The 27,779-nt window shown below is 41.6% G+C and overlaps 1 protein-coding gene across 2 annotated transcripts; it reads left to right on the top strand.

Annotated features, from left to right (window-relative positions):
- On the top strand, nucleotides 1-27,779 carry LOC137273195 (ADAMTS-like protein 2). 2 transcript variants are annotated; one of them, XM_067805693.1, is made up of 18 exons: nucleotides 1-1,034; nucleotides 3,297-3,400; nucleotides 8,470-8,542; nucleotides 11,133-11,235; nucleotides 12,801-12,949; nucleotides 13,177-13,297; nucleotides 13,780-13,860; nucleotides 14,146-14,312; nucleotides 14,547-15,603; nucleotides 15,841-15,906; nucleotides 16,430-16,528; nucleotides 17,607-17,733; nucleotides 18,079-18,289; nucleotides 18,424-18,579; nucleotides 19,462-19,620; nucleotides 24,339-24,518; nucleotides 25,125-25,260; nucleotides 27,270-27,779. In XM_067805693.1, the coding sequence occupies exons 1-18, from the start codon at nucleotides 924-926 to the stop codon at nucleotides 27,383-27,385; spliced, it is 3,216 nt and encodes a 1,071-aa protein (XP_067661794.1). In that variant the 5' UTR covers nucleotides 1-923; the 3' UTR covers nucleotides 27,386-27,779. The 2 variants fall into 2 exon arrangements, with proteins under 2 accessions (XP_067661794.1, XP_067661795.1); XM_067805694.1 differs by lacking the exon at nucleotides 15,841-15,906.

Below are 27,779 nucleotides of genomic sequence, written 5' to 3'. Positions count from 1 at the left end.
CCGCTGAGGTGTTAAGGAAAAGGTATACCGGCGTTCTTCATTTACCTGTTCTCACACCTGGTCGGAGGAGGAGGGACGTATAGCTGAATCAGCTAAAGAACTTTGCAAGGCAGCAGTTCTTGGAGTTCTTGGACGAAATAACAATTGACTTTAAACCGACGACAATTTCTGTCCGTCTTTCGATTTTGGGATGTACTTGGAGTTAATCATTATTTAGGAAAACGGATGGTGGCAACATAGGACATTCTTAGTACAATTTAAGGATCATCATTTTAAAACAAGTTGTCTCTTGAGAAATTCAAGTAGCAACTTGCGGATAATCTACTGAGGTCGGGGTGTCACTGAGATACAAGAGAGGAAACCAATAGCAAGTGACACGTTTATAATTACACAATAGGGAGGACTGATTAATGTCCCTGCGTGCATAGAGGAACTACGTACAATAAGACAACATAATCAGTCTTAATATCCTAACACGTGGAGGTGCAATTTATAAAGTCAGACAAAGGTTGAATGGCAAGAGTTCATTTTGTTCCTGAGTTCCTCGCTTTTTGAGTGCCAAAAGCTAAAGAACATCGTGACGGTTTGTAAAATACGTGACATTGCCTGCAAAGAAGATCACGGAACTGTGGATGGAATAGAACCCCCATGTTCCACTGAGTTTGAGCAATGTCAAATGTTCTTTATGGAGATTCCAGTTTGACCATTTTGGTTAGTGAGTCTTTGTTGTCACCATTGAGAGACAATTGTTGGTTTCACTTCCGCACCACGAGGCTGGAAGCAAGTGCGTACGAACTATTAGTAAGAAAATAGATCAATATTTCTTTGAAAGACGTTGTGGCTCTAGTATGGGATATGAGTAATTATGCTGGGAATTGTTAAAGTTAACCTATAGGTAAAGATTGGTGAAATACACTGGGAAGATGAACGCCAGACAATGTGTGGATATACTTCATATTGTCACAGTCTGTTTTGTAGTCAGCCATTCAGGAGTAGAGTCACGTGATAGAACAAAGATTACAGCCCATGAAGAGGTACGTATTTGATATACCCCATAACGCTGCTGTATTATAATGTGGTTGAAGATTTGTGCTTATGTATCTAGTGAAATATGAGAACTACCCGAGACTGCCGTAAAACTCTTTTGTGTATCTCCTTTTCTGGCTTCATGTGTGCGTGCGTGCGTGCGGATTTAATTTGTTAGTATGTAGGTTTTTCCAACCAAATGACATGCTTTCTGATAGAAGTAAAAGTTGTATGACAGCTGATGAACTAAACTTCATGTCATTTTTTCAATCCATTTACGTGTGAAGTCATCACATTTAACATGTGTCATATATAAACGCTAGTTAATTACAGATACGACAGCTGCACAAGAATCGCACAATATGACATGTTTTATGTAAAAGATTACGAGTGTTCTTCCCATGAGTTGACTATATCAGTTCCCCGGATGAGCCATATACTTGTGAGGTCCCCCTCCCCTCCCCCATGCTGACAGTGCAGCGTTAATCTTCTCACCATTCCTGTGATATTTTTTCCTCTTAGGTGTTAACGCGCTTGTATACCCCGATAATGTCCCATCGCGGATCGTGGTCCAAGGGCTCGGTTTGTAGTGTCATTTGCCGCATCTCGGATTTTCAGTAGAAGCCACTTAAATAAGAAATTGAATTAACAATCTTTTGATGCCGTTTCAGTTCATTATACAGAAAACGTAAATGAAAGAAACGCTATTTGTATTTCTGAATATGTAGAATATTTGTTAGCCCATATGAGTGAGCGTCTGAGGTTATGTGTTTCGACCTCTTACTACATTCTCCTGAACTCACAATTGTGTTGAAATACGTTTTAAATGCCAAGGATCGTATTAGATGGTGAAAAAAGTTCCTCATAAGAAAGTCATGACTGGCTGTGTCGGGCACTATACTGAACAACAAAAGAAACGCACGTGTGAAAAAATGCCTTCTGTTTACAAACTTGACAAAAAGACAGAGTTGCGTTGCTTTTGCTGTTCAGTATATTTAAAAGGACCATGGTGACAAGGGGTGCAGAAATGATATCGCCGATATCTGATGCTAATATCGATGACTGTGGTCGTGGTGCTTCCTTAAAAGAGAGAAGTAAAATCGGTTAATGGCACCACGGTCAAGAAGGCAGGTGGAATGATTATCACAAACTTATCTTAGTTCGTTTGTTCCCTTTTACGAACACCAGACACCAACAAATGTACCCATTTAGCATTCAGGGACGGTTTGTGTGTAATAACCATTGAAAGTACATGTAGATGACATACCAAATGCTCTATAATGTGATTGTAAGTAGCGTTGGCAAAGACAAGACAAACAAGACAAATCCGTACAACGGGAAGAATTAATCATCATCAAATCAACAAATCAGAAACTAGTGTGTGATTTGGCTGCGTTTTATGCCACCTTTTAGCAATGTTTCAGCAATATCACGGCGGGGACACAAGAAATGGGTTTCACACATTGTACCCACTGAGGGAAATCGAACCCGGGTCTTCGGCGTGACGATTAACCATTAAGCTATCTCACTGCCCTTCCGCAGACTAAAATGATCGTTTCTGCTACACGAAAGACACATAAAACATGTATACACGAATTACATACAACCCTGTCTTTGAGTGGGAACAACTTTGAAACATTTTGACAGACAGTTGTCAGCAGTAATTGAACTCAATTAAAAACCAAATGTCTTCAACCACTTTTAAAGTTCATGATAAAGAAAGTATGTACCTACATTTGACGGTGAGTGAAGATATTTCCACGGATAATCGACGGTGCAATATCTGAGGCGGGTATCATGTCCAGTGTATATATGTTTCATGTGTGGTGTATTCTGCCATCACTTACTGTTAAGCTATAAGGGAAGGCATTCGGCTCACAAAGATTCTTATTCATGTATTCTTAACACTTGCTTTTGTTTTCTGCCAGAAAACAAATTCAGGTGGGTGGGAAAAGCCGATATAAATTAAGAACAAATCCGTTTGATCATTGCAGCACCGCTATCATTTTTGTTAAAAATTCTGATTTTGCTACTTTATATTGTTTAAATATTCATTATCTTTTCTTTACCAAAACGTTAAACACGGCGCCAAAATGGCGCCCTTTCAGAACATAACATTATGGACCAAAACATTATTTCGCTTTTATGATTCAACTTAAGAGTTATGTTAGTGTTTAACAGCCCCTATATTTTGAACACCTAGCCTTAATGTTGCTTAATGGTATTGTACATGGGGTAATAATGCTTTTTAATCATTTCTGTGTTTTCAGATATCTTGTGACTTCCGGTGGAGCGCCTGGAGCGAGTTCTCACCATGTTCTCGTTCATGTGGTCTCGGTATGAAGGCTCGCCACCGTACGTGCTATGAATACGGGTGAGTTTTGAGGCCAAGATATTCATGTACACCACAAGACAAGGGTGTAACGATGGGGATAGTGAGTGAAAGAGAGTATGGTTTTACGCCGCTGTTAGCAACATTCCACAAATGTCACACCAGACATTGGCTTCACACATTGTACCCATCTGGAGAATCAAACCATGGACTTGAGGGGGACGATCGGACGCTTGATCCAATGCATATGGCTAGCCCACCACTGGAACTTGCGCTCAGGACTCCGTGATACGCTTAGGAGAATTCAGGTGCTGTTGTGGGCCTTGGTCGCACACCATTGAGACTTCTCGGAAAACTCCTCCCACAATTGATCTATTGGGTTTAAGTCTGGACTGAGGGCAGGCCGTTGAAGAGTGTGTAAGCCGCGTTGACAGAGAAAGTCTTTACTTGCTCTGGCAGGATAGGCACGCGCGTTGTCCTGCTGGAAGACGTGGTTTCCATGACGACCAAAACGTGGCACGACGAAGGGTCTCAGCGCGTGATCAGTGTAGCTGGCAGATATTACACCATTTCCTCTACCAGTGTAGGGTGACTTTTCTTTTGCGGTTCAGTATACTTCCTATCACGAGATTGGCTCACTAGAGTAAATGTAGCCACTTACTTCAAACAACTGTTATAAACTACATTTTGCAAAACATTCCGCGCTGTTTAAAGCTACTGTTTACACATGGAGTGGTGTATTATAAAACATATCTCTAATGTTGAAACGATTATTTCACGAGTTCAAGAAATGATAAAACTGACTAAAATTTGGCGAATTGTTCACAAAACATTACGCCAAAACACAGCTGTTCACATGCTTTCCATTTGTTGGTTTACCCAAGGTAGTGGTTAAATCAAAGTCCGATGTAACCATGTGTATATATAAACATAACATGCAGTGAGCGTTTTAGTAAAGAATAAAACCCGACTCAGAGGTATTGGTAGCAAATATAAAACCCACAGAGGAAGGAAAATGATAGAACTGCCAGTGTCAACTGGAATGCTACTGGTAGCCAACGCCTTACCATGCACTCGTTACCCGTGGTCTGCACCTGTGCTGCCCGCAGTACCTGTAGCAACTGGAATGCTACTGGTAGCCAACACCTTACCATGCACTCGTTACCCGTGGTCTGCACCTGTGCTGCCCGCAGTACCTGTAGCAACTGGAATGCTACTGGTAGCCAACGCCTTACCATGCACTCGCTACCCGTGGTCTGCACCTGTGCTGCCCGCAGTACCTGTAGCAACTGGAATGCTACTGGTAGCCAACGCCTTACCATGCACTCGCTACCCGTGGTCTGCACCTGTGCTGCCCGCAGTACCTGTAGCAACTGGAATGCTACTGGTAGCCAACGCCTTACCATGCACTCGCTACCCGTGGTCTGCACCTGTGCTGCCCGCAGTACCTGTCTTGTGAGGAACACATTGTTCATTCTAGCAGTCTCGTTCTTCGCAACGATCCTTCGTAGCCTAGTGAATAAAGCCACCAAACTAGGGAGCGAAGGGTTGCGGGTTCGACACAAGTCAGTCATCGCCACTGTACAATACAAGTTTTAGTGATCTAATGTTTTAAGGAAAGTGATAGCAAGACAAAGTTGTATGAATCATAAATAATGGTCATTTCAAAATTTAAAATTATGTGAGGATTGAAATGTACTTCAAAATCTGGGTTTAGAAAAATGATCATTGCAAAGTTACAGCAGATGTCGACACGATTCTGGAAGGAGCCTACTTAACTGCAGACGTAATCGGAGATAGGTATGCAAAGTGAATCTAAACTTTTGGCGGGTAGTATATCCTGAACCAAAAACATACAGTAGAGACCGATGCCACTGTCACGCCTATGAAGTTTCAGTGTGATTTATGACAAGCTGGAAGCCTTCATTTGGCTGAAGGCTGATTTTAGCGTTTACTAACATGACGTCCCAGTTATTCCCAAAGGTGCTCAAAGGACATCTTGAAGAGATGGAACTTACTTGAGATGGAACTTGCGTTCGTCACCTAAGTTCACTCTTCGCCAGTTTCGCTGCTGCCAGTGTCGCACAGTATTGGTTCATCTCAGTCTGGCACGTCGGCGTTGGTACGTCAACGCCATGCCCTTGAAACGTCGATTGGCACGGAGACCATTAATGCGGAGTCGTCTGGTCACAGTCTCTTTGCTGACTGGATGCCCAATGCGGTGGTCTTTTTATCACGTCACAATGACGTATCGGTTCCTCAAGTGAAAAGGTGGATTTGCAGCGTCCCACCGTCCTAGCTACATGCTTTTGACTCTGTTCCATCTGTAATATACCGATTGCTCTCTCCCTCTGCTCTGGTGTTGATCGAGGCATGTTCCTGGTTGTCAATCGATTACAATGATGTAAGAGAATAAAGCTCGTTAGCTTTTATACCCTTGCTTTGGGTAACTTTGCGCACATATTCCGATATATTCGTGTGAATTCGTTTGTTTTTCATAAAATACGAAAATGCAACTGTAAGTGCTTTCTGGGAGATGTGTGTTTCGCTAATTTCAAACGGACTGACAATTATTTTGACAATTATTTACAGTCGATTTTATTTTGGTGACGTTTCTTTTAACGGCTAGTTTATGTAAACAACACCAATCGAGTTTAACATGAGTATCTGTTGGACAGATTAATAGTTGTGCTTATACATAGGGCTTTATCATGTGAATGAAAATTATGTACATGTAGCTGAGGATGATTTCCAAGATATTTGACCAGCTGCTGTATATTATCCCAAAGAGTCGAAGAGCTACGTTTACTGTTTCTCAAATTTATTTATCGTTTCTCATATATTGTTAATGTCACGTACAACAAATACTGATTTTTGTAAAGGAAAACTGTTAAACTGTTTAATCTAGTTTCCACTTGACCTGGTCCGAGCATGTCCTCCCGGCCAAAAGGTGCAGTCAGTCCTATATCGCCCCAGCTGGGACAGCTATGACACTTATATTCACCGTCACTGATTCAGAACAGGAATTCTGATACCTTAATACCGGGATATGTTCCATCCGAGATGTTATCTGATGGAATGTAGACCCGTCCGACTGCGGCACTGTCTCTCTTCCACTCAGAAATCTTTTGACGTAGTATCATTCAACAGCTGCAACGGACCCGTGAAGATTCCGGGATAGAATAGGTCTTCAGCAACCCATGCTTGCAATAAAAGGCGATAATGCTTGTCGTATGAGGCGACTTCACTGACTTGCCAGTTCGTAGGTCGATGCTCATGTTGTTGATCACTGGATTGTCTGGTCCATTATTTACAGACCGCCGCCATATGGCTGGAATATAGCTGAATGCGACGTAAATCTAACCTCACTCAAATTGGGGCGTCTCCAACGACGCGTCCACGCTGTCCCGTCAAACAAATGTGAAATGCGATGACACAGAAAAGCATGAATATAAAGAGGAAAATTTGACAACTTTTAAAAAATATAACGTGTAATCGAGAGGTGCAGACTGCCGAGAACCCCACGGCTTAACAGACAGACAAATCTATGTGGAAGTTTAATAACGCGCGGCACATCTCGTCATGATTGATATGGAGAATGTTTTTGTCCTTCAAGGTGAAATTTTGTCTGCGCCCCAAATAGCTTAACCCCAGACAGACTCAAACCGCAGCATCACTGCGTTGTTTCCGCGGGTCAGTGGGTGCAGACGGGCGTATATCCTGCAGATTACGGGAGTGTTAAAACAAGAGACACACCCTCGGGACTCACAGGGTCCCAGGTAGACAGGCGCCTTTGAAGGCTCTGGTTTCAACACCCTTGGTTTCCCATGGCTTAACCACCGTCTGTAATCACAGGCACTAACTCTGATACAGCACAACCCTTGCGTTATCTTTGTAAGTTAACGAACCGCGAAAGTGGCTGGGTGTTTGGTTCGCGTCATGAAAAAGTACGACTGCCTTTGATGTTTAGACAATGGAGTAGGTATTGGGAAGATGGCACAGTCAAAATGAGTTGACTGACAAATAACAGGTTGCTGTACTCTTTCTGAACCCCCAGGATCTGCGGTTATGTCTGACGGACAATAGGCCCTTATGTGAAGTTAGTGAGTGAGAGAGACAATAGTTGCACACCAGTGGCGTATAATCACACCTGCTGCGACACCCACGGATTCAATATGCATTACAGGTGCTCGTCAGGGGGTGAAACAGGGCCTCAATGATTCAAGGTGACATCGGTGCATCACTATAACGTGCAGGGGGTTGTGACTTGTGTGTGACAGTGGTTAACGAAGACCTACGATCGCGTCAGGCGTCCAACATTAGCCTGACACGCTTTTGTATCGGGGAAACATAGAAACAAACTCGCAGTCGTGCTGTGAGGTCATAGTTGGTGTAGGTGAACACAACACTGGACATGTGGTAGGGTGCGAGTGGGTTTAGTTTTATGCCGCACTCAGCAATATTCAGGCTATATGGCGGCGGTCTGTAAATAATCGGGTCTGGACCAGACAATCCAATGATCAAGACAGTGAACATCTGTCTAAGCAACTGGGTTACGATGACATGTGTCAACCAAGTCAGCGAACCTGACCACCCGATCCCGTTAGTCGCCTCTTACGATAAACATGGGTTTCTGAAAGATCAATTCTATCCCGGACCTTCACGGGGTACGTATGTAAAGATAATTGTATTACATTCTGAACAGAATTCTTGTTATTCCACGGCATGTCAGTTCAAGTGAACAGAACATTGTACATGTGTAAGAATGAGTGTCTGACATTTTGTATGTACATGAGTGAATGAGGATACTTTTTCCGCTTTTAGCAACATTTTAGCAATGTCACGGCGGGGGGACATCAGAAATGGGTTTCAAACATTGTACTCATATGAAGAAACGAACCTGGGACCTCGGCGTGACGAGCGAACGCCTTTACAACTACTCTACCTGACAGCCCTTCTGGGCGCCTGTGATCCATGTATCCATGTGTGGAATCCATCCCATCACTTTGACATAAGGAACTGGCACTGCCATGGTGGGTACCGCCATGTGAAAATCAAAACCAGAATAATCGCATAATGTTTATCTTATACTGACTATGTTTCTGTTCCAGACCCGACCCCAGACCTGTTGATGGCAAGAACTGCAAGGGCAAGACGCGGGACCAACAAGCATGCAATACCCAGGTAGCTTTTTAATCACTTACATTGTCTTCATGTTCAGGTTAAGTTGACATATTTCGCATACGGGGGCTAGTAAAAGAGTTCTAAGCCTACATAACTTCTAGACTGGTGACACCAACTAATCTTAGGAGTGTTGTTGGACAGTGTTACTCAGTCGGCATTTCCAGTAATTTTACTAAATAGATCAACTAGTTCGAAAGCAGCAGGTCCTTGAACCCTACTGGGGTATACATATCTGCTTCAACGTGAGAGATGGAACAACGTGCTGTTATAAAGTTTTCGACACTGGAAGGCATTCATTCATCAGAAGGCATCCACGTATGCTGAAGGTGTATGGGGACGATTGTCCTTTATACTCCACACTTAAGAGATGGGTTGCTTTATTCAAGTCTGGCAGGACAAGTTTGGATGATGACAAACGGTGTGGACGGTCTTCCACATTCATTAATGACGAAACAGTAGATGCTGTCGCGAAATGTGTTCATGCAGACAGACGTGTGACTACTGCTGAAGTTGGACAAGAAACGGGTCTATGCCATGGATCCAGTCGGACTATTATCCATGATCATTTGGGCATGAACAAAGTATCTGCGCGATGGGCCCAAAGTTTCTCAATGCTGATTTGAAGGAAAAGAGAAGTGATATTTCAAAGGAAGATTTTGAATTAATTTTTGAAAATTGTAAAAGTAGGTTAGTAAAAGGAGTTACGGATCAAAACGTCAATCCATGCAGTGGCATCACCCCACTTCTCCTCCACCCAAGAAGTTCAAGTCTTCAAGGTCAGTTAAAGTTATGGCCATAGTGTTCTGGGATGCGAAGGGCATCATCCATGTTGACTACCTGGAGAGTCAGAAGACTCGTGCCTACTACGCTGGTCTACTCCACAGACAGAGAGCCTGTATCAAAGAAAAGCGCCGTGGTTTGTTGAGGACTGGAGTTCGGATTTTACGTGATAATGTCCTTTCACACCTCTCGATCAGCAAAGTCTGCAGTACATCGGTGTGACTTTTCACCAATTTCCAACATATGAGGGAACATCTCCGTGGAAAAAACTATGCCGGTAAAGGCGAGCTCAAATCTGCTGTAAACGAGTATTTGACAGGACTTCCAGAAGAGTTCTATGCACATGGAATTGAGCCACTGAAACGCCGATATAAGTGCATTGCAATCAAGGGTGATTATGTGGAAAAATATTAATATCTGACCGAATCGTTTGTTGTCTGTGTTAGGCTTAGAACATTTTGATCAGCCCTTGTTTGTGTGAGCATGGTGCTGAGTGGGTTGACTCGTCTTCTCCTGTTGCCGTCACAGAAACGCTAGAAAGTATCCACACGAAGAAAGTTCAAGAAGTTTTCAAAGCAGCCGAAGAAAACTAAATAACAGCTTTAGATGTGTTTGTCAAATGTATATGGTACATGGAGTGTGTTTATTCTAGTGTCTCCTTGTCAAGAGTTTCCACAGGATCGAGGCTTAGAACATTTCAATCACCCATCTTACCCCATCTGCTGAAACAGTTGATCCTGCTGTCAACCAACAGTTCCCGTGGCCCAGCCTCAATACAGAGGGAATGTTGCTGACTGCAGAAGACAGAGAAAGCGTATAGACTTAGCTGACCATACGTGAGTCAGCATCAGTGAAATTCCCACAGGCTTGTATGTTAATTAAATCTTGCAAGTATAATATTCATAAATTTAGTTTCGGTGGAATTGCTTTCAACAGTTATCTACCAGCTGGGAAATAATCTTAGCTACACACTCGTTATTTCCATTCAATTTTCGGATGATTATTACGATTTAAACAACTATTTAACCAACATATATTAGATATACCAGTCAGGTTTAATGCCTATGGGATAGATTAAAATTAAGTTATGGTGTTTAATCGGGTGTCATTCGACATCTAATCATTAAAAGAAAGATGAAAGAAAATGATGTACTTGTAACTGAAGATCATTTCCAAGATGTTTGCAAAATATCAATCTACAATGACTTCTTCTCAATTTATGAAAATTATGCTTGCAAGAGTTAATTGACATCCCAGTGTATTGGACTTTCACTAATGATGTCTCACTTACGGCCGGCGTCTGTAGCTGTCAGATTTATTAGGAGCGCTCGTGGGAAGAGCCGAAACATTTTAGTCCTCACCGATAGTTTTAGATCATTTGCAAATGTAAAATCAATTGCGAAGCATAAATAATTTCCGACGTAACTTGGTCTCGTATTAGACGCTGCGAGCACACTGTTAACGTCGCTTTTTGTAGGTAAAGGCAACACAAACTCAACTGTCATCAGACTTGTTTCAACTGAAACGGGCGGTGGGGTAGCCTAGTGGTTAAGGTGTTCATTCGTCACGCTGAAAACCCTGGGACCCGTGGACATATTGTATGATGACCATTTATGGTGGTATTGTGGTATTGTCAGTGGTATTGCTGGAATGTTGATAAACGCGGAGTAAAACCATACTCACTAACTATTATGCTATTCCAGAAGTTTGTTTTACCGTTTTTTTGTTCATCCCTTCGCAACGGGTTTTTGTCATTCATGAGCAACATCTGTGTACATACGACCGATATGTCACTGACGTCTTATTTCAGCCCTGCTCGCCAGGATCACGCGACTTCAGAGAACTCCAGTGCTCTTTCTTCAACGGTCAGACGTACAGAGGGAGACTTCACCAATGGAAGGCCTTCACTGCACGTGAGTGAGATAACACAGTACACTAGTCGGGGTTAGTTACAGTACACACACAACATGCCAGCTGCTGAAAGTCCAGCATGTATGTATTAACCCATACACCAGATGGTGGTTCATAACAGCTGCTGATACTGCAAAGAGGACAACTGGGACAAGACACCTTAACGCACCCTTTGCAGGTGGATGTCAACGGATGTATGGACGTCGAGAAAAACTGTTTTTCAACATGGTTGTGCTATGACCAAGGACAAGTGCTGAATCGACACCGACCCTTCAGCATCACTGGCAGACCACCCCACAGCAGTTTCTGAGAAATCTGTCTCTTCCAGTGCCCCCGGAGACAGCCTTGCAGTGCACGGTGGACACACACGATACTGACTGCAACTGCCTCCTTTGGTTGATGTCGTTGTTGCGTCACTGACGTTGTTGTTGATTGGACACTTTCCGATTATGTTATCCACAGATGTTTATTCAAAACATGTGTGCCAATTACATCTATATATGTTGACATTTGTGTGAGTAAAGAAAGTATGAATGTCAAATTGCGTTTTTAATGGCTTTCAGTATATTTGTCAATTGTGGGGCGGTGAGGTAATGTTCGCTCGTCACGCCGAAGACCCATCGTGTACAATATGTTATTGCTGAAAGCGGCTTAAAATCTCACTCACTCACTCAGAAAACTAAGCACCTTCGAGGCTAATTAATATGCTGTGGACTCTCATGGAGGGACTCACAGATCTTTTATGGAGAGAGGCGGAGAGCAGAACGTTTTCCTAAATGTAGAGCGAGAATGCTACCTCTGAAGGAGGTTTACTATTGTTACTGTAATAAAGTTTACCGACATTCCCGTTTTCCTTATTAGTATAGCCGTGTCGAGTCCAGAGAAGATACAGACTCTCCAAACATGATTTAATCAACAAATAAATACTGGCAGATAAAGCAACGTATTTAATTCGCGGCACACGGGTCCCATGTGTAACTCACAGAAGACCAGGGCAGTGTGAACCAATGGTTTATACACGGCTTGTTTCTGCAGGGTCGTCTGTCGGGGGGGCTTTCGGCGTGTGCTGCACGTAGCCTCGTTTTCATTACTGCACCGGACGTGACGTAATTGAACGCCATAGCCGCACTCTGTTGAACACTTTAAAGCATGAACCAAATTGAGAATAAATATCAAATATTCACAGAATATTTTGTCAGCCGCAGTGTTTCAAAACTTCGTAAACGGTTATTAACAACAGAAGGGAAAAATCTATGTAGTGTAAAACTTTAGAAATAGAGAATAATCACTCTTGGCTGTTGGCTGACACTTGGTGTCATCAATGAGTGAGAATATACCAGCAATATACCAGCAATATCACGTTGGGAGAAACCAGAAATGGCCTTCACAACTTGCACCCACATGCGAATTCGAACCCGGGTCTTCGGCGTGACGAGCGAACGTTTTGATCACTTGGTGTAAAGAAAACGTCAAGATATCTCCTTTTGAGAATGAAATTTTATTAAGAAAGTTATATTTATCCACTTCCCGTTCAGTTATTACTATAGAGGAAAGTTTATTTCTACAGGTGGGAGGGACCAGGTGAGTGATCCTTGCGCACTGATGTGCGAGGCGGAGGGACACAGCGGTATCGTGGTTAAGTTTTCCCAGCGAGTTGTGGATGGCACCGAGTGTGGAAGAAGCCCCTGGAGAGTCTGTGTCGCCGGGATTTGCGTGGTAAGGAAAATATACATATATTTTTGTATCATTTATGGTGTCGTGTGTATCATGATTTGAATGTTCAACTTCATGAGGTTACTTTTAAACTTTCTTTAACCAAAAGACAAGACCATCGATACATTAGAGGTTATTATCATCGACTACTGATCATATATCCTTAGTCTGTTTGCAGCTGAATATTGGTTACATAACAACAAATTATCAATATGAATTCTGTCCTTAAGCCTATAGGATGTGACAGCCGTCCGTATTCTAACAAGACGGAAGATCATTGTGGTGTGTGCGGCGGCAGGAACGACACATGTCACACGGTGACGAAGACGATTTCCTATAGGTTACCTTCAGGTGAGCGGTATATGTGAGCACCGTTTTTTGAGATGTGGCTTAGGTTCGATTTTGGGTTTGATCGTTACATCCCGGACTAAATCATGAAGCTTTGCGAAGAGCTGGGAATATCATGATGAAACATATCTTCTGGGTGTGCTCAATTTGTGGGTCCCACTTTCCGAAACATTCAAATGGCGTCTAAGATTGCCGCCAAAAAACAAAGATGTCCAATTCTAACACCATTTGACTTTCCCCTTGCTGGACTACAGCCGAAAACATTGCACAGTTGCCCAGTGCCAGGGATTATCATGATAAAACATATTTTAGGGTGTGGCCCATCATTTTTGCCCACTTTCTGAAAAATCAAAGATCACGACAGGGGACACCAGATATGGGTCTTCACACACTGTACCCACGTGGAAATCGAACCCGGATTTTCTGCGTGACCAGCGAACGCATTAACCAGTTGGCCACCCAATGTGTTATATTTGTGGTTGCAGGTACTACTGAACTGTTGAGGATTCCAGTCGGTGCCCGATATGTCAAGGTTACGGAACGCCCCCGAAATGGTGTCATCTTGTGTACGTCTCGCATCTACACCAGCACCACCACCAACACTACCACCACAAATAAAATAATTATTTCCAGAGCACGTAATCGTTACGTGGGGATATGTTCTAGGCTGAATTTTTCGGTGTGTGGTTCCTCCGAGTCTTGTGTCAGTATGTAGATCTGATATTTAATGGGAAGTTCAGAACATTGGTTTCATTGTTGCCCGGCGAAGACTTAGTTATGTTGTTCAGGATATGGTAGTGTAGCTGAAATGGATGCACGTAATCATCTCACTCCCCCATTTCTATGTACAGCTCTAAAGAACGCACAGGGCACGGTGTCCATAAACGGTCGCACTGGGCGTGGTCACTCCACAGACACGAAGCTGGTGGCCGGCACTGTCGTGTACTACTACCACCCTAGGAGGGGACTGAAGAATATCAGAGCTGAAGGACCTCTGAACGATACTCTTATTGTCATGGTACGCATAGTAGAAAGCTCATAACTACGGTTTGCTTAAGTCTACGTGTTTTACAGTATCTGAGAAGTTGACCTTGAATTACAATAAATGAATAAATAACGACAGCTTTTATAACTTACAGACGGATGTATATAACTGTTTTTGTCGCGGTCACATGCTTTAGATTAACCAGAATGGTCTCTTTCGGTTCCTGTAGGTGTAGATTACGGTACATGTATTTGCCTTTCCTTTCAGGGTCACACCAGACATCCGAGCAGGGTGTCCTTGTGGTATGAATACACTATCCATAATACCAAAACAAAACCCACACAGGGGGTCGACCAGGGTGGTCCCGACAATCCTGACCCCAGTTATCCATGGCAATCTCTCCTGTACAACCACGTGGTTTCGGGGAGGGGCGTGGCTGGCACCAAATCACTCGCCAATTCCATGCCTATTGTTGCTCTCGCTACCTCTACAGTTCAACCGTCTTGCCAAAGGAGACATGCTGTCATCCGAGGCAAGGTGGCTCATGATATCCAAGGCAAGGTGGCTCATGATATCCAAGGCAAAGTCTCTCATGGTATCCAAGGCAAAGTCTCTCATGGTATCCAAGGCAAGATGGCTCACGGCAAGAAAAGACGAGGAGGCAAGACATTTGAAACGTTTCATAGACTGAGAGGACGGGGTCCCTCGAAATCTGGTCGACGGAAATCATTTTCAAGATCGCATCGCCGTCGGGTACATAAGTCATCCGGCAGAAGAAAGATGTCGTCGAGAAATAAGGGAAGTATCAAGACTGTGTATTCAAAGGGAGGGATAATTAAAAACGTTTCACGTTCTTCCAGAAATGGTGCAAAGAAACCGCGCCCGTTTCCAAACAATGTTCAAAAGAAAGGTACCAAAGGTAGTCACCAGGGTATTATGGTCAGCAAGCAAACTACCACAGAACCTTCACAGCGTTATACGACTGTTGAAAGGAGTACCAAAGCGAGTATGAAGTCGATTGCCAAGACGACACAGTATACGGCGCCAGTCACATCAACGCCGATCGCTGTTGGAACCACCTGGAACGGCAGCCTCACAGCAGCCACTACAACCCAAAGGTATGGCAACGTTACTACAACAACCACATCAACTACACCACAACCAACTGAGGTGTCAGCCCCATTTGAAAACGCGTCTGTTGCGAGTCCTTCAAAGCGCTCCCCAGTAGAGGCAGCTTTCCCCACCTTCATGCCAGACAAAATATCAGGGGCGTCGAAAGAGGACCTCAGTATTGCCAGCAGAACCCCAGGATCCCACGTAGGAGGTATGCCGGCTTATTGATGTCTTGACATGTGTGCACTTACTTGTTTTTGCATTTGATTGCATTGGATATATGATATATTTAATAAAAGACTCAGCACATGACACAATGTAGAGTCTAGGTGGCACTGCTCAGTAGAGGGATTACAGCTACAAGATAGAGATATTGTCTTAGTTTGGGGATGTTCTTTCATAACTCTTGAAAATTAGACACTGCTTGGTTTAATGGGACTGTTTTCAGGGGACAACCCTGAGCTTCAGGTTGGCCTGTCAATTCAAGTCGCAACCAGAAAACCCGAGAAGGCAGGTAATTGCCACCTATTGTCTAGTATGAGGGAGCATAACGAATGTCGCCATGTTAGAACTGGTCCCCAGAACTCAACGCTTGTCGTAAGAGTCAACTACGATTGGACGGTGGTTAATGATGTGGCAGACTGTGTGTGATCGTGCCACAACGGCGCTGATTGGTGCTCATTACGTCAACCACTGGGATGCCTGATATACAGTCAAACATCAGCCGTACTATAGCTGGACTATTGCTGAATTTGGCGTTGCAAAACATTGTCTTAAAAGGGAATAATTTACAATGATTTGTAAATGTTTACATTTGCTACAGCGGTTACAAAATCGTGACTAAACCTTTTGTCTTGTCTATATGATTCTTTGGTTACAATTGGTTACAAGTTGCCAAATAAGTCAGTCATTATCCCAGATATGAATTTCGGCGAGACTTATGACAGCATGCCTGATGAGTACCAAGTCTAGTTATCAGTAATAGGGGATTACGGCAGTGGTTAGAGGCTATAGATTTTTATTAAAACTGTTACCAGAAAGAAGACGTCGAGGTCGAGGAAGGAAGAGAAAGAAAGAAGACAGATTTCTGTGGCGAGCCAATGATGTCACGCCCTGCACCTCTACGTGCGAAATTGGTATAGTTTTCATCTATATGATAAACCCGGAATAAGCAGGGAGCCGACCAAAGCTTCCGGTTGTGCGAATGATGGATGTCATAACATTGAGCAAGCCCCAAATTAGTTTAAATGTTCATCTTATCTACACTTCGTAGGGGTGATATATTCCAGTGGGCAATAATGATAATTAACGCAGTATCATCTGAGAAAAATATATCGGCGACAGTCCCATATGGGACCAAACGTAATGCTTATCAAGGCTTTGTCAAGAGTCAAGACCTATGTTTATAACAATGCCTAGAGTCTATAGCTACTCGTCAAGTTGGACCCCACTATGTATACAGTGGAAGCTGTCTAAACCGGCAGTCATCGGGACTGAAGAAAGAATCCAGTTTAGGCAATGTGCCAGATTGTACAGCTAATGATAATTATCTAGAGTCATGTAAGAATGTCGAGTTTTGATTCGTCCACGTGACTGATAAAATAGCATGTACATCCTTCACGACCCGCGAGCAGGAAGTATAAAAGACGTGTACTCCCGCCACGAAAGTCATATCACCCCGCTACGCCTCGGTGACGACGCGAAGTGAAAAAAGCGTGCATCGACTTTAGTAACGTGCGGTGCATTGAGGCCAAACAGTGGCATCTCACGTATATAAACACACGTCGATTCGATGTGTGTTGTTTTGTTTTGATTTAGTGAAAACATTCAGCTAGATAAATGCGTTATCACATTGTGTCGAGGGAAATACATGTACGGGGTTTTATCAGTCCCTCGAAAGGGGGAATACAACGTTACTCGGGATTACTTATAGTGTACAAGTCAAGGACTGAACTGAGGTTTTACGCTGGCCAGATTGGACAGATGCCGGTTTCGACAGCTTCCATTGCAACTATTCAGGTAGGAAGGTCCTTCAGTGTATACCTAACACTGTAGCAAGGCCCGCTATGTTTAACTATCCAGGTGGCAAGGCCCACTATGTATAATTATTCATGTAACAAGGCCTAGTATGTATAACTATGTATAAATTAACAATGTAGTTGATGTATAATTATTCATCTAGAGGGGCTCACTACGTATAACTCCGTTTTGCAGGGACCACGGTGACGTTTTTCAGCTGTTATCAGCGCACAGGAGAGAGAGTGGATGACAGGTTCTGTAACAGCCAAACGAAGCCACCACCGTCCCACCACACATGCTCAGGCAGAACCTGTAAACCCAGGTAAACGGTCTTTTCGGATTGTCACAACAGAAACACTGACTGTAAAGAAGTTCGAGACACTGTAGCAATTGGCCGAAGCGCCTCTAAAATAGAGTCACCTCTCCTTCGAAACATGCATCCAAGCCTCTGTGGATGGGAACAACAGATCGTCACATTGGTAAAGGTCGTATGGGTAAAGAAGCAAAGCGATTGCTTGTCATAGCACTCAAAAAAAAGTTCGAAAATATTTGACTATTTTTTATTTCGTATAACTATGAGTAAGCATTCCACAGCGCATAACACTGTAGACAAAGAAATCCACTGATGTTGGGATAGCGATTGACACCGTTTTAATGGCTGTTTCAGATGGGTGGCAGGGCTGTGGAGCGAATGCTCGGAGAGTTGTGGGGAGGGCCGACAGGAGAGGACAGCGCGATGTTGGCAGATGATGGCTCCGGGATTTGACAGTACTGTACGAGACTTCGCGTGTAACCCGGATGATAAGCCCCAGACAGTTCGTTCCTGTCACAGACTGAGAAGTTGTGTTCCACAGTGGGAGATATCAGCATGGGAAGAGGTATGGGATTATTATATTTACTACATACATTCACGGCATAATCTACTACCACGGCTCGCCCATCTGTATAGATTTCTGTTTTCTGTGAATACATGTATTTGATATTTATTCTCAATTTGGTTCATGCTTTAAAGTGTTCAACAGAGTGCGGCTATGGTGTTCAATTACGTCACGTCCGGTGCAGTAATGAAAACGAGGCTACGTGCAGCACACGCCGAAAGCCCCCCGACAGACGACCCTGCAGAAACAAGCCGTGTATAAACCATTGGTTCACACTGCCCTGGTCTTCTGTGAGTTACACATGCGACCCGTGTGCCGCGAATTAAATACGTTGTTTTATCTGCCAGTATTCATATGGTGATTAAATCATGTTTGGAGAGTCTGTATCTTCTCTGGACTCGACACGGCTATACTAATAAGGAAAACGGGAATGTCGGTAAACTCTTTTATTACAGTAACAATAGTAAACCTCCTTCAGAGGTAGCATTCTCGCTCTACATTTAGGAAAACGTTCTGCTCTCCGCCTCTCTCCATAAAAGATCTGTGAGTCCCTCCATGAGAGTCCACAGCATATTAATTAGCCTCGAAGGTGCTTAGTTTTCTGAGTGAGTGAGTGAGGTTTACGCCGCTTTTAGCAATATTCCAGCAATATCATGGCAGGGAACACCAGAAAGTGGTTTCACAAATTGTACCCATGGTGGAAACAGGGCCCTCTACGATCAAACGCTATACACTAAGTTACCCCATTGGTCCCCGACTGAGTGAAGCTAACATCTACAATTTCTGTATGCATTAAACGGAGTTAAGCGGTATGTTTCTTATGTGATCTGAATGGCTCAAGAACTCATTCATTATCAATGTGATCAGGAAAAGGTACCTCATTGTTCACAAGAAGTAACCGTCTGTGGGGGAGATGTAAAATCTAAACATAGAACTAAAACGTGTGATTGAAAATTCGTTGTCCACCAACCTGGTTTGAAAGTGTGTCCTTGTCCAGTGTTTGTAGAAGAAGGTAATATGTGATAATATGCATAATTTAAAGTCTGCTGGTGGAGCTGACAATTCCGGAATTTGTTTAAAAGTTCCTTGTATAGTCAACACGGTAGTCAAGGACGGGACTATAAGTGTTGACATGGCGATTATACGTCATGTCATTAATGTCCGTGTTCCAGTGTTCGGGAATGTGCGGCATCCGGAAGCGGAAGGTGTATTGCAGGGACAATCAAGGCCGGGTGGTCGACGACAGGAAATGTGACTACAATACCAAACCTCTCACTGTCCATGCGTGTGGTCACTGCCAGAACAAGTGGGTGCCCCAGGATTGGGGAGAGGTGAGCTGGAGGTGTTATTGTAATACGGAGTGGGTTTAGTGGAATAGCTTCAAACAACTTTTCAGTTACAGCCTGGTAGGAGAAATGAGTTCAAGCTCATTAAGTTCATTAATCACTTGTGTAAAACCCATGGTAATAATGTTGATTGAAAAGGAATCAGTGCGAACCTGGTGTTCGAATTGATAACTAGTGGAAGGGTGAAACGGATTTGGGGTCACTTGTAGCTATACTCCATCAGTATCATCTAGATAATGGGCTTCTATACCGTCTATAACTAGATAATGGGCTTCTATACCGTCTATAACTAGATAATGGGCTTCTATACCTTCTATAACTAGATAATGGGCTTCTATACCTTCTATAATTAGATAATGCGCTTCTATACCTTCTATAACTAGATAATGGGCTTCTATACTTTCTATAAGTAGATAATGGGTTTCTATACTTTCTATAAGTAGATAATGGGCTTCTGTACCTTCTATAACTAGATAATGGGCTTCTATACTTTCTATAAGTAGAAAATGAGCTTCTATACCTTCTATAGCTAGAAAATGGGCTTCTATACCTTCTATAACTAGATAATGGGCTTCTGTACCTTCTATAACTAGATAATGGGCTTCTATACCTTCTATGACTAGATAATGGGCTTTTATACCTTCTATAAGTAGATAATGGGCTTCTATACCTTCTATAACTAGATAATGGGCTTCTATACCTTCTATAACTAGATAATGGGCTTCTATACTTTCTATAAGTAGATAATGGGCTTCTATACTTTCTATAAGTAGATAATGGGCTTCTGTACCTTCTATAAGTAGATAATGGGCTTCTATACCTTCTATAGCTAGATAATGGGCTTCTATAAATTCTATAACTAGATAATGGGCTTCTGTACCTTCTATAACTAGATAATGGGCTTATGTACCTTCTATAACTAGATAATGGGCTTCTGTACCTTCTATAACTAGATAATGGGCTTCTATACCTTCTATAACTAGATAATGGGCTTCTGTACCTTCTATAACTAGATAATGGGCTTCTATACCTTCTATAACTAGATAATGGGCTTCTATACCTTCTATAAGTAGATAATGGGCTTCTATACCTTCTATAAGTAGATAATGGGCTTCCATACCTCCTATAACTAGATAATGGGCTTTATTACCTCCTATAACTAGATAATGGGCTTCTACACCTTCTATAACTAGATAATGGGCTTCTATACATTCTATGACTAGATAATGTGCTTCTGTACCTACTATAGGTAGATAATGGGCTTCTATACCTTCTATGACTAGATAATGGGCTTCTATACCTTCTATAAGTAGATAATGGGCTTCTGTACCTTCTATAACTAGATAATGGGCTTATGTACCTTCTATAACTAGATAATGGGCTTCTGTACCTTCTATAACTAGATAATGGGCTTCTATACATTCTATAACTAGATACTGGGCTTCTGTTCCTTCTATAAGTAGATAATGGGCTTCTGTACCTTCTATAACTAGATAATGGGCTTCTATACCTTCTATAACTAGATAATGGGCTTCTGTACCTACTATAACTAGATAATGGGCTTCTATACCTTCTATAACTAGATAATGGGCTTCTGTACCTTCTATAAGTAGATAATGGGCTTCTGTACCTTCTATAAGTAGATAATGGGCTTCTATACCTCCTATAACTAGATAATGGGCTTCTGTACCTTCTATAGCTAGATAATGGGCTTCTGTACCTTCTATAACTAGATAATGGGCTTCTGTACCTTCTATAACTAGATAATGGGCTTCTATACCTTCTATAACTAGATAATGGGCTTCTGTACCTTCTATAACTAGATAATGGGCTTCTGTAGCTTCTATAAGTAGACAATGGGCTTCTATACCTTCTATAACTAGATAATGGGCTTCTATACCTTCTATAACTAGATAATGGGCTTCTATACCTTCTTTAAGTAGATAATGGGCTTCTGTACCTTCTATAAGTAGATAATGGGCTTCAGTACCTTCTATAACTAGATAATGGGCTTCTATACCTCCTATAACTAGATAATGGGCTTCTATACATTCTATAACTAGATAATGGGCTTCTGTACCTTCTATAACTAGATAATGGGCTTCTATACCTTCTATAACTAGATAATGGGCTTCTGTACCTTCTATAACTAGATAATGGGCTTCTATGCCTTCTGTAACCAGATAATGGGCTTCTGTACCTTCTAACTAGATAATGGGCTTCTATACCTTCTATAACTAGATAATGGGCTTCTATACCTTCTATAACTAGATAATGGGCTTCTGTACCTTCTATAACTACATAGTGGGCTTCTATACCTTCTATAACTAGATAATGGGCTTCTATACCTTCTATAAGTAGATAATGGGCTTCTGTACCTTCTATAACTAGATAATGGGCTTCTGTACCTTCTATAACTAGATAATGGGCTTCTGTACCTTCTATAACTAGATAATGGGCTTCTATACCTTCTATAACTAGATAATAGGCTTCTGTACCTACTATAAGTAGATAATGGGCTTCTATACCTTCTATAACTAGATAATGGGCTTCTATACCTTCTATAAGTAGATAATGGGCTTCTATACCTTCTATAAGTAGATAATGGGCTTCCATACCTCCTATAACTAGATAATGGGCTTTATTACCTCCTATAACTAGATAATGGGCTTCTACACCTTCTATAACTAGATAATGGGCTTCTATACATTCTATGACTAGATAATGTGCTTCTGTACCTACTATAGGTAGATAATGGGCTTCTATACCTTCTATGACTAGATAATGGGCTTCTATACCTTCTATAAGTAGATAATGGGCTTCTGTACCTTCTATAACTAGATAATGGGCTTATGTACCTTCTATAACTAGATAATGGGCTTCTGTACCTTCTATAACTAGATAATGGGCTTCTATACCTTCTATAACTAGATAATGGGCTTCTGTTCCTTCTATAAGTAGATAATGGGCTTCTGTACCTTCTATAACTAGATAATGGGCTTCTATACCTTCTATAACTAGATAATGGGCTTCTGTACCTACTATAACTAGATAATGGGCTTCTATACCTTCTATAACTAGATAATGGGCTTCTGTACCTTCTATAAGTAGATAATGGGCTTCTGTACCTTCTATAAGTAGATAATGGGCTTCTATACCTCCTATAACTAGATAATGGGCTTCTGTACCTTCTATAGCTAGATAATGGGCTTCTGTACCTTCTATAACTAGATAATGGGCTTCTGTACCTTCTATAAGTAGATAATGGGCTTCTATACCTTCTATAGCTAGATATTGGGCTTCTATACCTTCTATAACTAGATAATGGGCTTCTATACCTTCTATAAGTAGATAATGGACTTCTATACCTTCTATAAGTAGATAATGGGCTTTTATACCTTCTATAAGTAGATAATGGGCTTCTTTACCTTCTATAACTAGATAATGGGCTTCTATACCTTCTATAACTAGATAATGGGCTTCTATGCCTTCTATAACCAGATAATGGGCTTCTGTACCTTCTAACTAGATAATGGGCTTCTATACCTTCTATAACTAGATAATGGGCTTCTATACCTTCTATAACTAGATAATGGGCTTCTGTACCTTCTATAAGTAGATAATGGGCTTCTATACCTTCTATAACTAGATATTGGGCTTCTATACCTTCTGTAAGTAGATAATGGGCTTCTGTACCTTCTGTAACTAGATAATGGGCTTCTGTACCTTCTATGACTAGATAATGGGCTTCTGTACCTTCTATAACTAGATAATGGGCTTCTATACCTTCTATAACTAGATAATGGGCTTCTGTACCTACTATAATTAGATAATGGGCTTCTATACCTTCTATAACTAGATACTGGGCTTCTATACCTTCTATAAGTAGATAATGGGCTTCTATACCTTCTATAAGTAAATAATGGGCTTCTATACCTCCTATAACTAGATAATGGGCTTCTATACCTTCTATAACTAGATAATGGGCTTCTATCCATTCTATGACTAGATAATGGGCTTCTGTACCTACTATAAGTAGATAATGGGCTTCTATACCTTCTGTGACTAGATAATGGGCTTCTATACCTTCTATAAGTAGATAATGGGCTTCTGTACCTTCTATAACTAGATAATGGGCTTCTGTACCTTCTATAACTAGATAATGGGCTTCTGTACCTTCTATAACTAGATAATGGGCTTCTATACCTTCTATAACTAGATAATGGGCTTCTGTACCTACTATAAGTAGATAATGGGCTTCTATACCTTCTATAACTAGATAATGGGCTTCTATACCTTCTATAAGTAGATAATGGGCTTCTATACCTCCTATAACTAGATAATGGGCTTCTGTACCTCCTATAACTAGATAATGGGCTTCTGTACCTTCTATAACTAGATAATGGGCTTCTATACCTTCTATAACTAGATAATGGGCTTCTATACCTTCTATAACTATAACTATAATGGGGATTCAAACCCGGGTGACGAGTGAGCGCATTAACCACTGGGCTGTGATTCAGATATAATGTCGTCACCCCTCATATATAACATTTCTGTAGGCCATAAATCAGGTATAAAGTGGACACATTGAATCTTTTGTTCTGGCATAAATTTGGAGTCACATTTGGCCAGCTTTATGTATGAAGAACCACTTCTCTTGACTGCAGTTCCCTGAGCACTAATACAAGTATTGTTTGCAGTGTTCTGTGACCTGTGGGGGTGGGGTCACCACGAGACGCGTTGTGTGCGGCGCAACAAGCAGAGGCAGCTTCCACATTCGACCGGACTCGTACTGTATAGAGGAAGCCAGACCTCCCACAACCACCAGGTGTCGTACTGCGCCGTGTGGGGCCGCCTGGTATACCACAGAGTGGTCCGAGGTGAGGTCTTTGAGAACTGAATTATTAGCACAATACATGTGTTTAGATGGTTATGTTTCTTAAGGGTATTGAGAAATATTGACAAAGAAGTATTCCATGATGGTGGTTTGTAAATAATCGAGTCTGGACCAGACACTCCAGTGATTGGCGTCATGAGCATCAACCTATATAACTGGGATACGATGACGTGGATCAGCCAAATTTCTTTTCATGCCTGTCTTGCAGGTGGTTACACGTGTACAACATTTCAACGTTGAAAGGAAAATGACTGATTAATGTCTAAATGTTCACTTAGACTCGTAAGGAAGTACAAGTAGGGATACAAAAGTTACCTTTTCATAGCTCCGACATAACCTACATCTGTATCACGTCAACTTTACATAGTGTGGATAAGTGCATACAACAGTTCTCCAAGAGAAATACCGTTCGTATTCGATGACATTCCATCAACCCAAATCAAGTTCTGACCCCATCCTTCGTTTTAGTTCAGCAACAACTTGTACTGCAGAACCAGTTTCCACCCCGAATCACCATTTGTTGAATAAAGCTATTTTCTGATGATACACCACTGTTTTCTATCCTTACTATCCAATTCCTCTCTGTCAGTGCTCTGAATCATGTGGCACCACTGGTTTCCGGTACCGTGACGTCAGATGCTACGGTGGACCGGAGACGGAAATGTGCGACGCTAACAGTCGACCCGAGGAACGCGAACGATGTCAGCTCCCGCCATGTAAAAAGGGTAAGAGTGTTTATGCATATACATGTGGCGCTAAACCGATGTGGTCCGTTATATGGGACGCCCTTAGAGTGAGTGAGTGAGTGAGTGAGTGAGTGAGTGAGTGGGTGGGTGAGTGAGTGAGTGAGTGAGTGAGTGAGTGAGTGAGTGAGTGAGTTAAACATTTACACTGCATCGACAGTATTGCGGCAACAGGGCAATGAGAACAGGTTACTTATAATTAAATATCTGCCAACAAAGTGTGACATATGTAACACATTTTAGTTATTAACCAAACCGCCTCTATCGTAAAACAATGGTTCTCAAAGGCAACGTGTAGCGCAAATAGGGTTGCGCAACCGAGAGAAAATGACCAGTCTTCTTATGTGCGAGCGAAGCATGTAAAGGTTTTCTAAAATAAATAAGTCAAGTGTACTGGTAAATGCCTTTGCCTCACAAAGCTTTGAAATATACAGGGGGTGTTGTCAAGGTGATCCAGTATCACCATATGGATTTATACTGCAATTCTCGCAATAATGATACGTAATAGTGCTGAAATAGAAGGGATGCATGTAGGCAATGTAGAATATCTTCTAAGTCTGTTCGCTGATGATACTACCTGCATCCCAGCTGGATAAGAACTCGGTCTACAAGCAGTGCTTCAAATTAATAACTACACCAAACGGTGTAATCGTTTTTTTCTGAAAATCTACCTAAACTGGGTTCTGCAACTATTTTTAAATATAACCGGCCACATCAAAAGTTATCATTCCACTTGTTACCAACAATTTCTACTGTGATCTTCTGAATGTCTGGTGGGATCTACTATCTATTCATAGGACACCAGATTCACAAAATATCACCTCTCAATTTATCTGGGATAATCGAAGCATCCTAATCCACAGGAAAACTACATTCTATTGAAACTAGAATGCAAAACGTATCATATTAAAAAAATTATCTTCTGAATGACTCTGGAAAATCCATGTCTCTTGATACGTTTGAAAATAATACCATGTTGGAACTAAATGTCTAGAATATTCAGGAGTCATTAACTCAATTAATGCATTCCTCAAAAGACATAATATCAACTTAGAAATCATCAAGAAAAAAAACCCAAACAAAACCTTTTTGCAACCATATATGTTGTTGACCAGACAAAAACACTGAAGTCAAATATTTTACAGGGTTCTTCATGAAATAAAATTAATGAAAAATCAGAATTGTGTAAAATGTAATTGGATACTAGAGAATGAAATCGATACAAACTATTGGCAACAATCTAACCATATCCCGTTCCGTTGTTTCAAAGACACCAGTCTGCAATAGTTTCAATACAAATTCTTTTACCAACAAATACTCAGCTAGTGGTCTGGTTGTTAAGAGACACGTCTATGTCATGACTGTAGCACGGTCACTCCTATGTGGCAAATCTTGAAAACTGGATTAATAATCTGGATGTAAACTTAAAGCTCACTAGAGAACAAATATTCTTCGGATTCGGCCAGAAGAATAATGATCCAATCAACGTGATTCTTATCCGTATCAAAAATGGTGTCTGCCAAACTTTGTTCCCATAAGTGCTTCTGAACATGCTCCTTCCATCACTAGACACTATAGGAGGACTTTCATCTGTAAAATATCCTGATATATGCCTACCGTTAAGCTTTTACATCAGAAGCTTTAAAATATTATGAATTAACCAACTATTCTCAGACAATATGTTCAAGAACCGATCATTTTTTCCAAATTCTCGTCGATCTGCTGCAGTCTCCTTTCTGAATGATCTTTGAACTTATGCAAAGGGGACTGAGTTAAGCCTTCTTCATAAGTAATGTGCGGATCCCACCACCGCTTTTGAAAATGACTTAAGAGCACATTAAGAATTTTGATAATTGCGTTGGTGGAATTTCACCCATGTAGGTACACACTAAAGCAGCGAGTAGGGGGAATAAAATGTAACACGAAAAAAAGAAGAGCAATAGCTAATAGAAATAGTTAATCATTTAATGTTACACGATTTTCTGTTTCAGAGATGCGTTGTGAGGATGACGGTGAGACTCAGTGCCACCTGGTGGTGTCAGCCAAACTCTGTTCCCACAAGTACTACAGAACAGCTTGCTGCCAAACTTGCTCCTCTCACCATTAGATAGTAAAGGAGGGCGCGTTTCAGATACTGGAGAAAATCATTTATACCACCGCACACCGGCTGAACACACTATTTTGAAGTCACACTTTGTAACTCAGAACTGGTCATATCATTGTACGTTCAATGTAATGTTGCAGAGCAGATGCTCACTCATATTTTACGTGCATAAACTTGCTTCATAAGGAAAAAGCAAATTGAAAGAATGAGAAAGTTGAAATCCGCACGTCTAATCTATGGTCAGAATTAAACACAATTCAGTTTTTACGGTATATTGTTAGCGGACTATATCTTCTGTATATGGTGTATAACGTAGCCATGACGCAAGTAGAAGTGACGATAAGAGGTTTCACTCTGAGCTTTGTAACAAATAGAAATAAAACAATTGAATAATCAA

Source organism: Haliotis asinina, chromosome 2 (assembly GCF_037392515.1).
Source record: "Haliotis asinina isolate JCU_RB_2024 chromosome 2, JCU_Hal_asi_v2, whole genome shotgun sequence".
NCBI lineage: Eukaryota > Metazoa > Mollusca > Gastropoda > Lepetellida > Haliotidae > Haliotis > Haliotis asinina.
The sequence above is the reverse complement of the archived record's forward strand: the minus strand, read 5'-3'. Positions and strand labels throughout refer to the sequence as shown.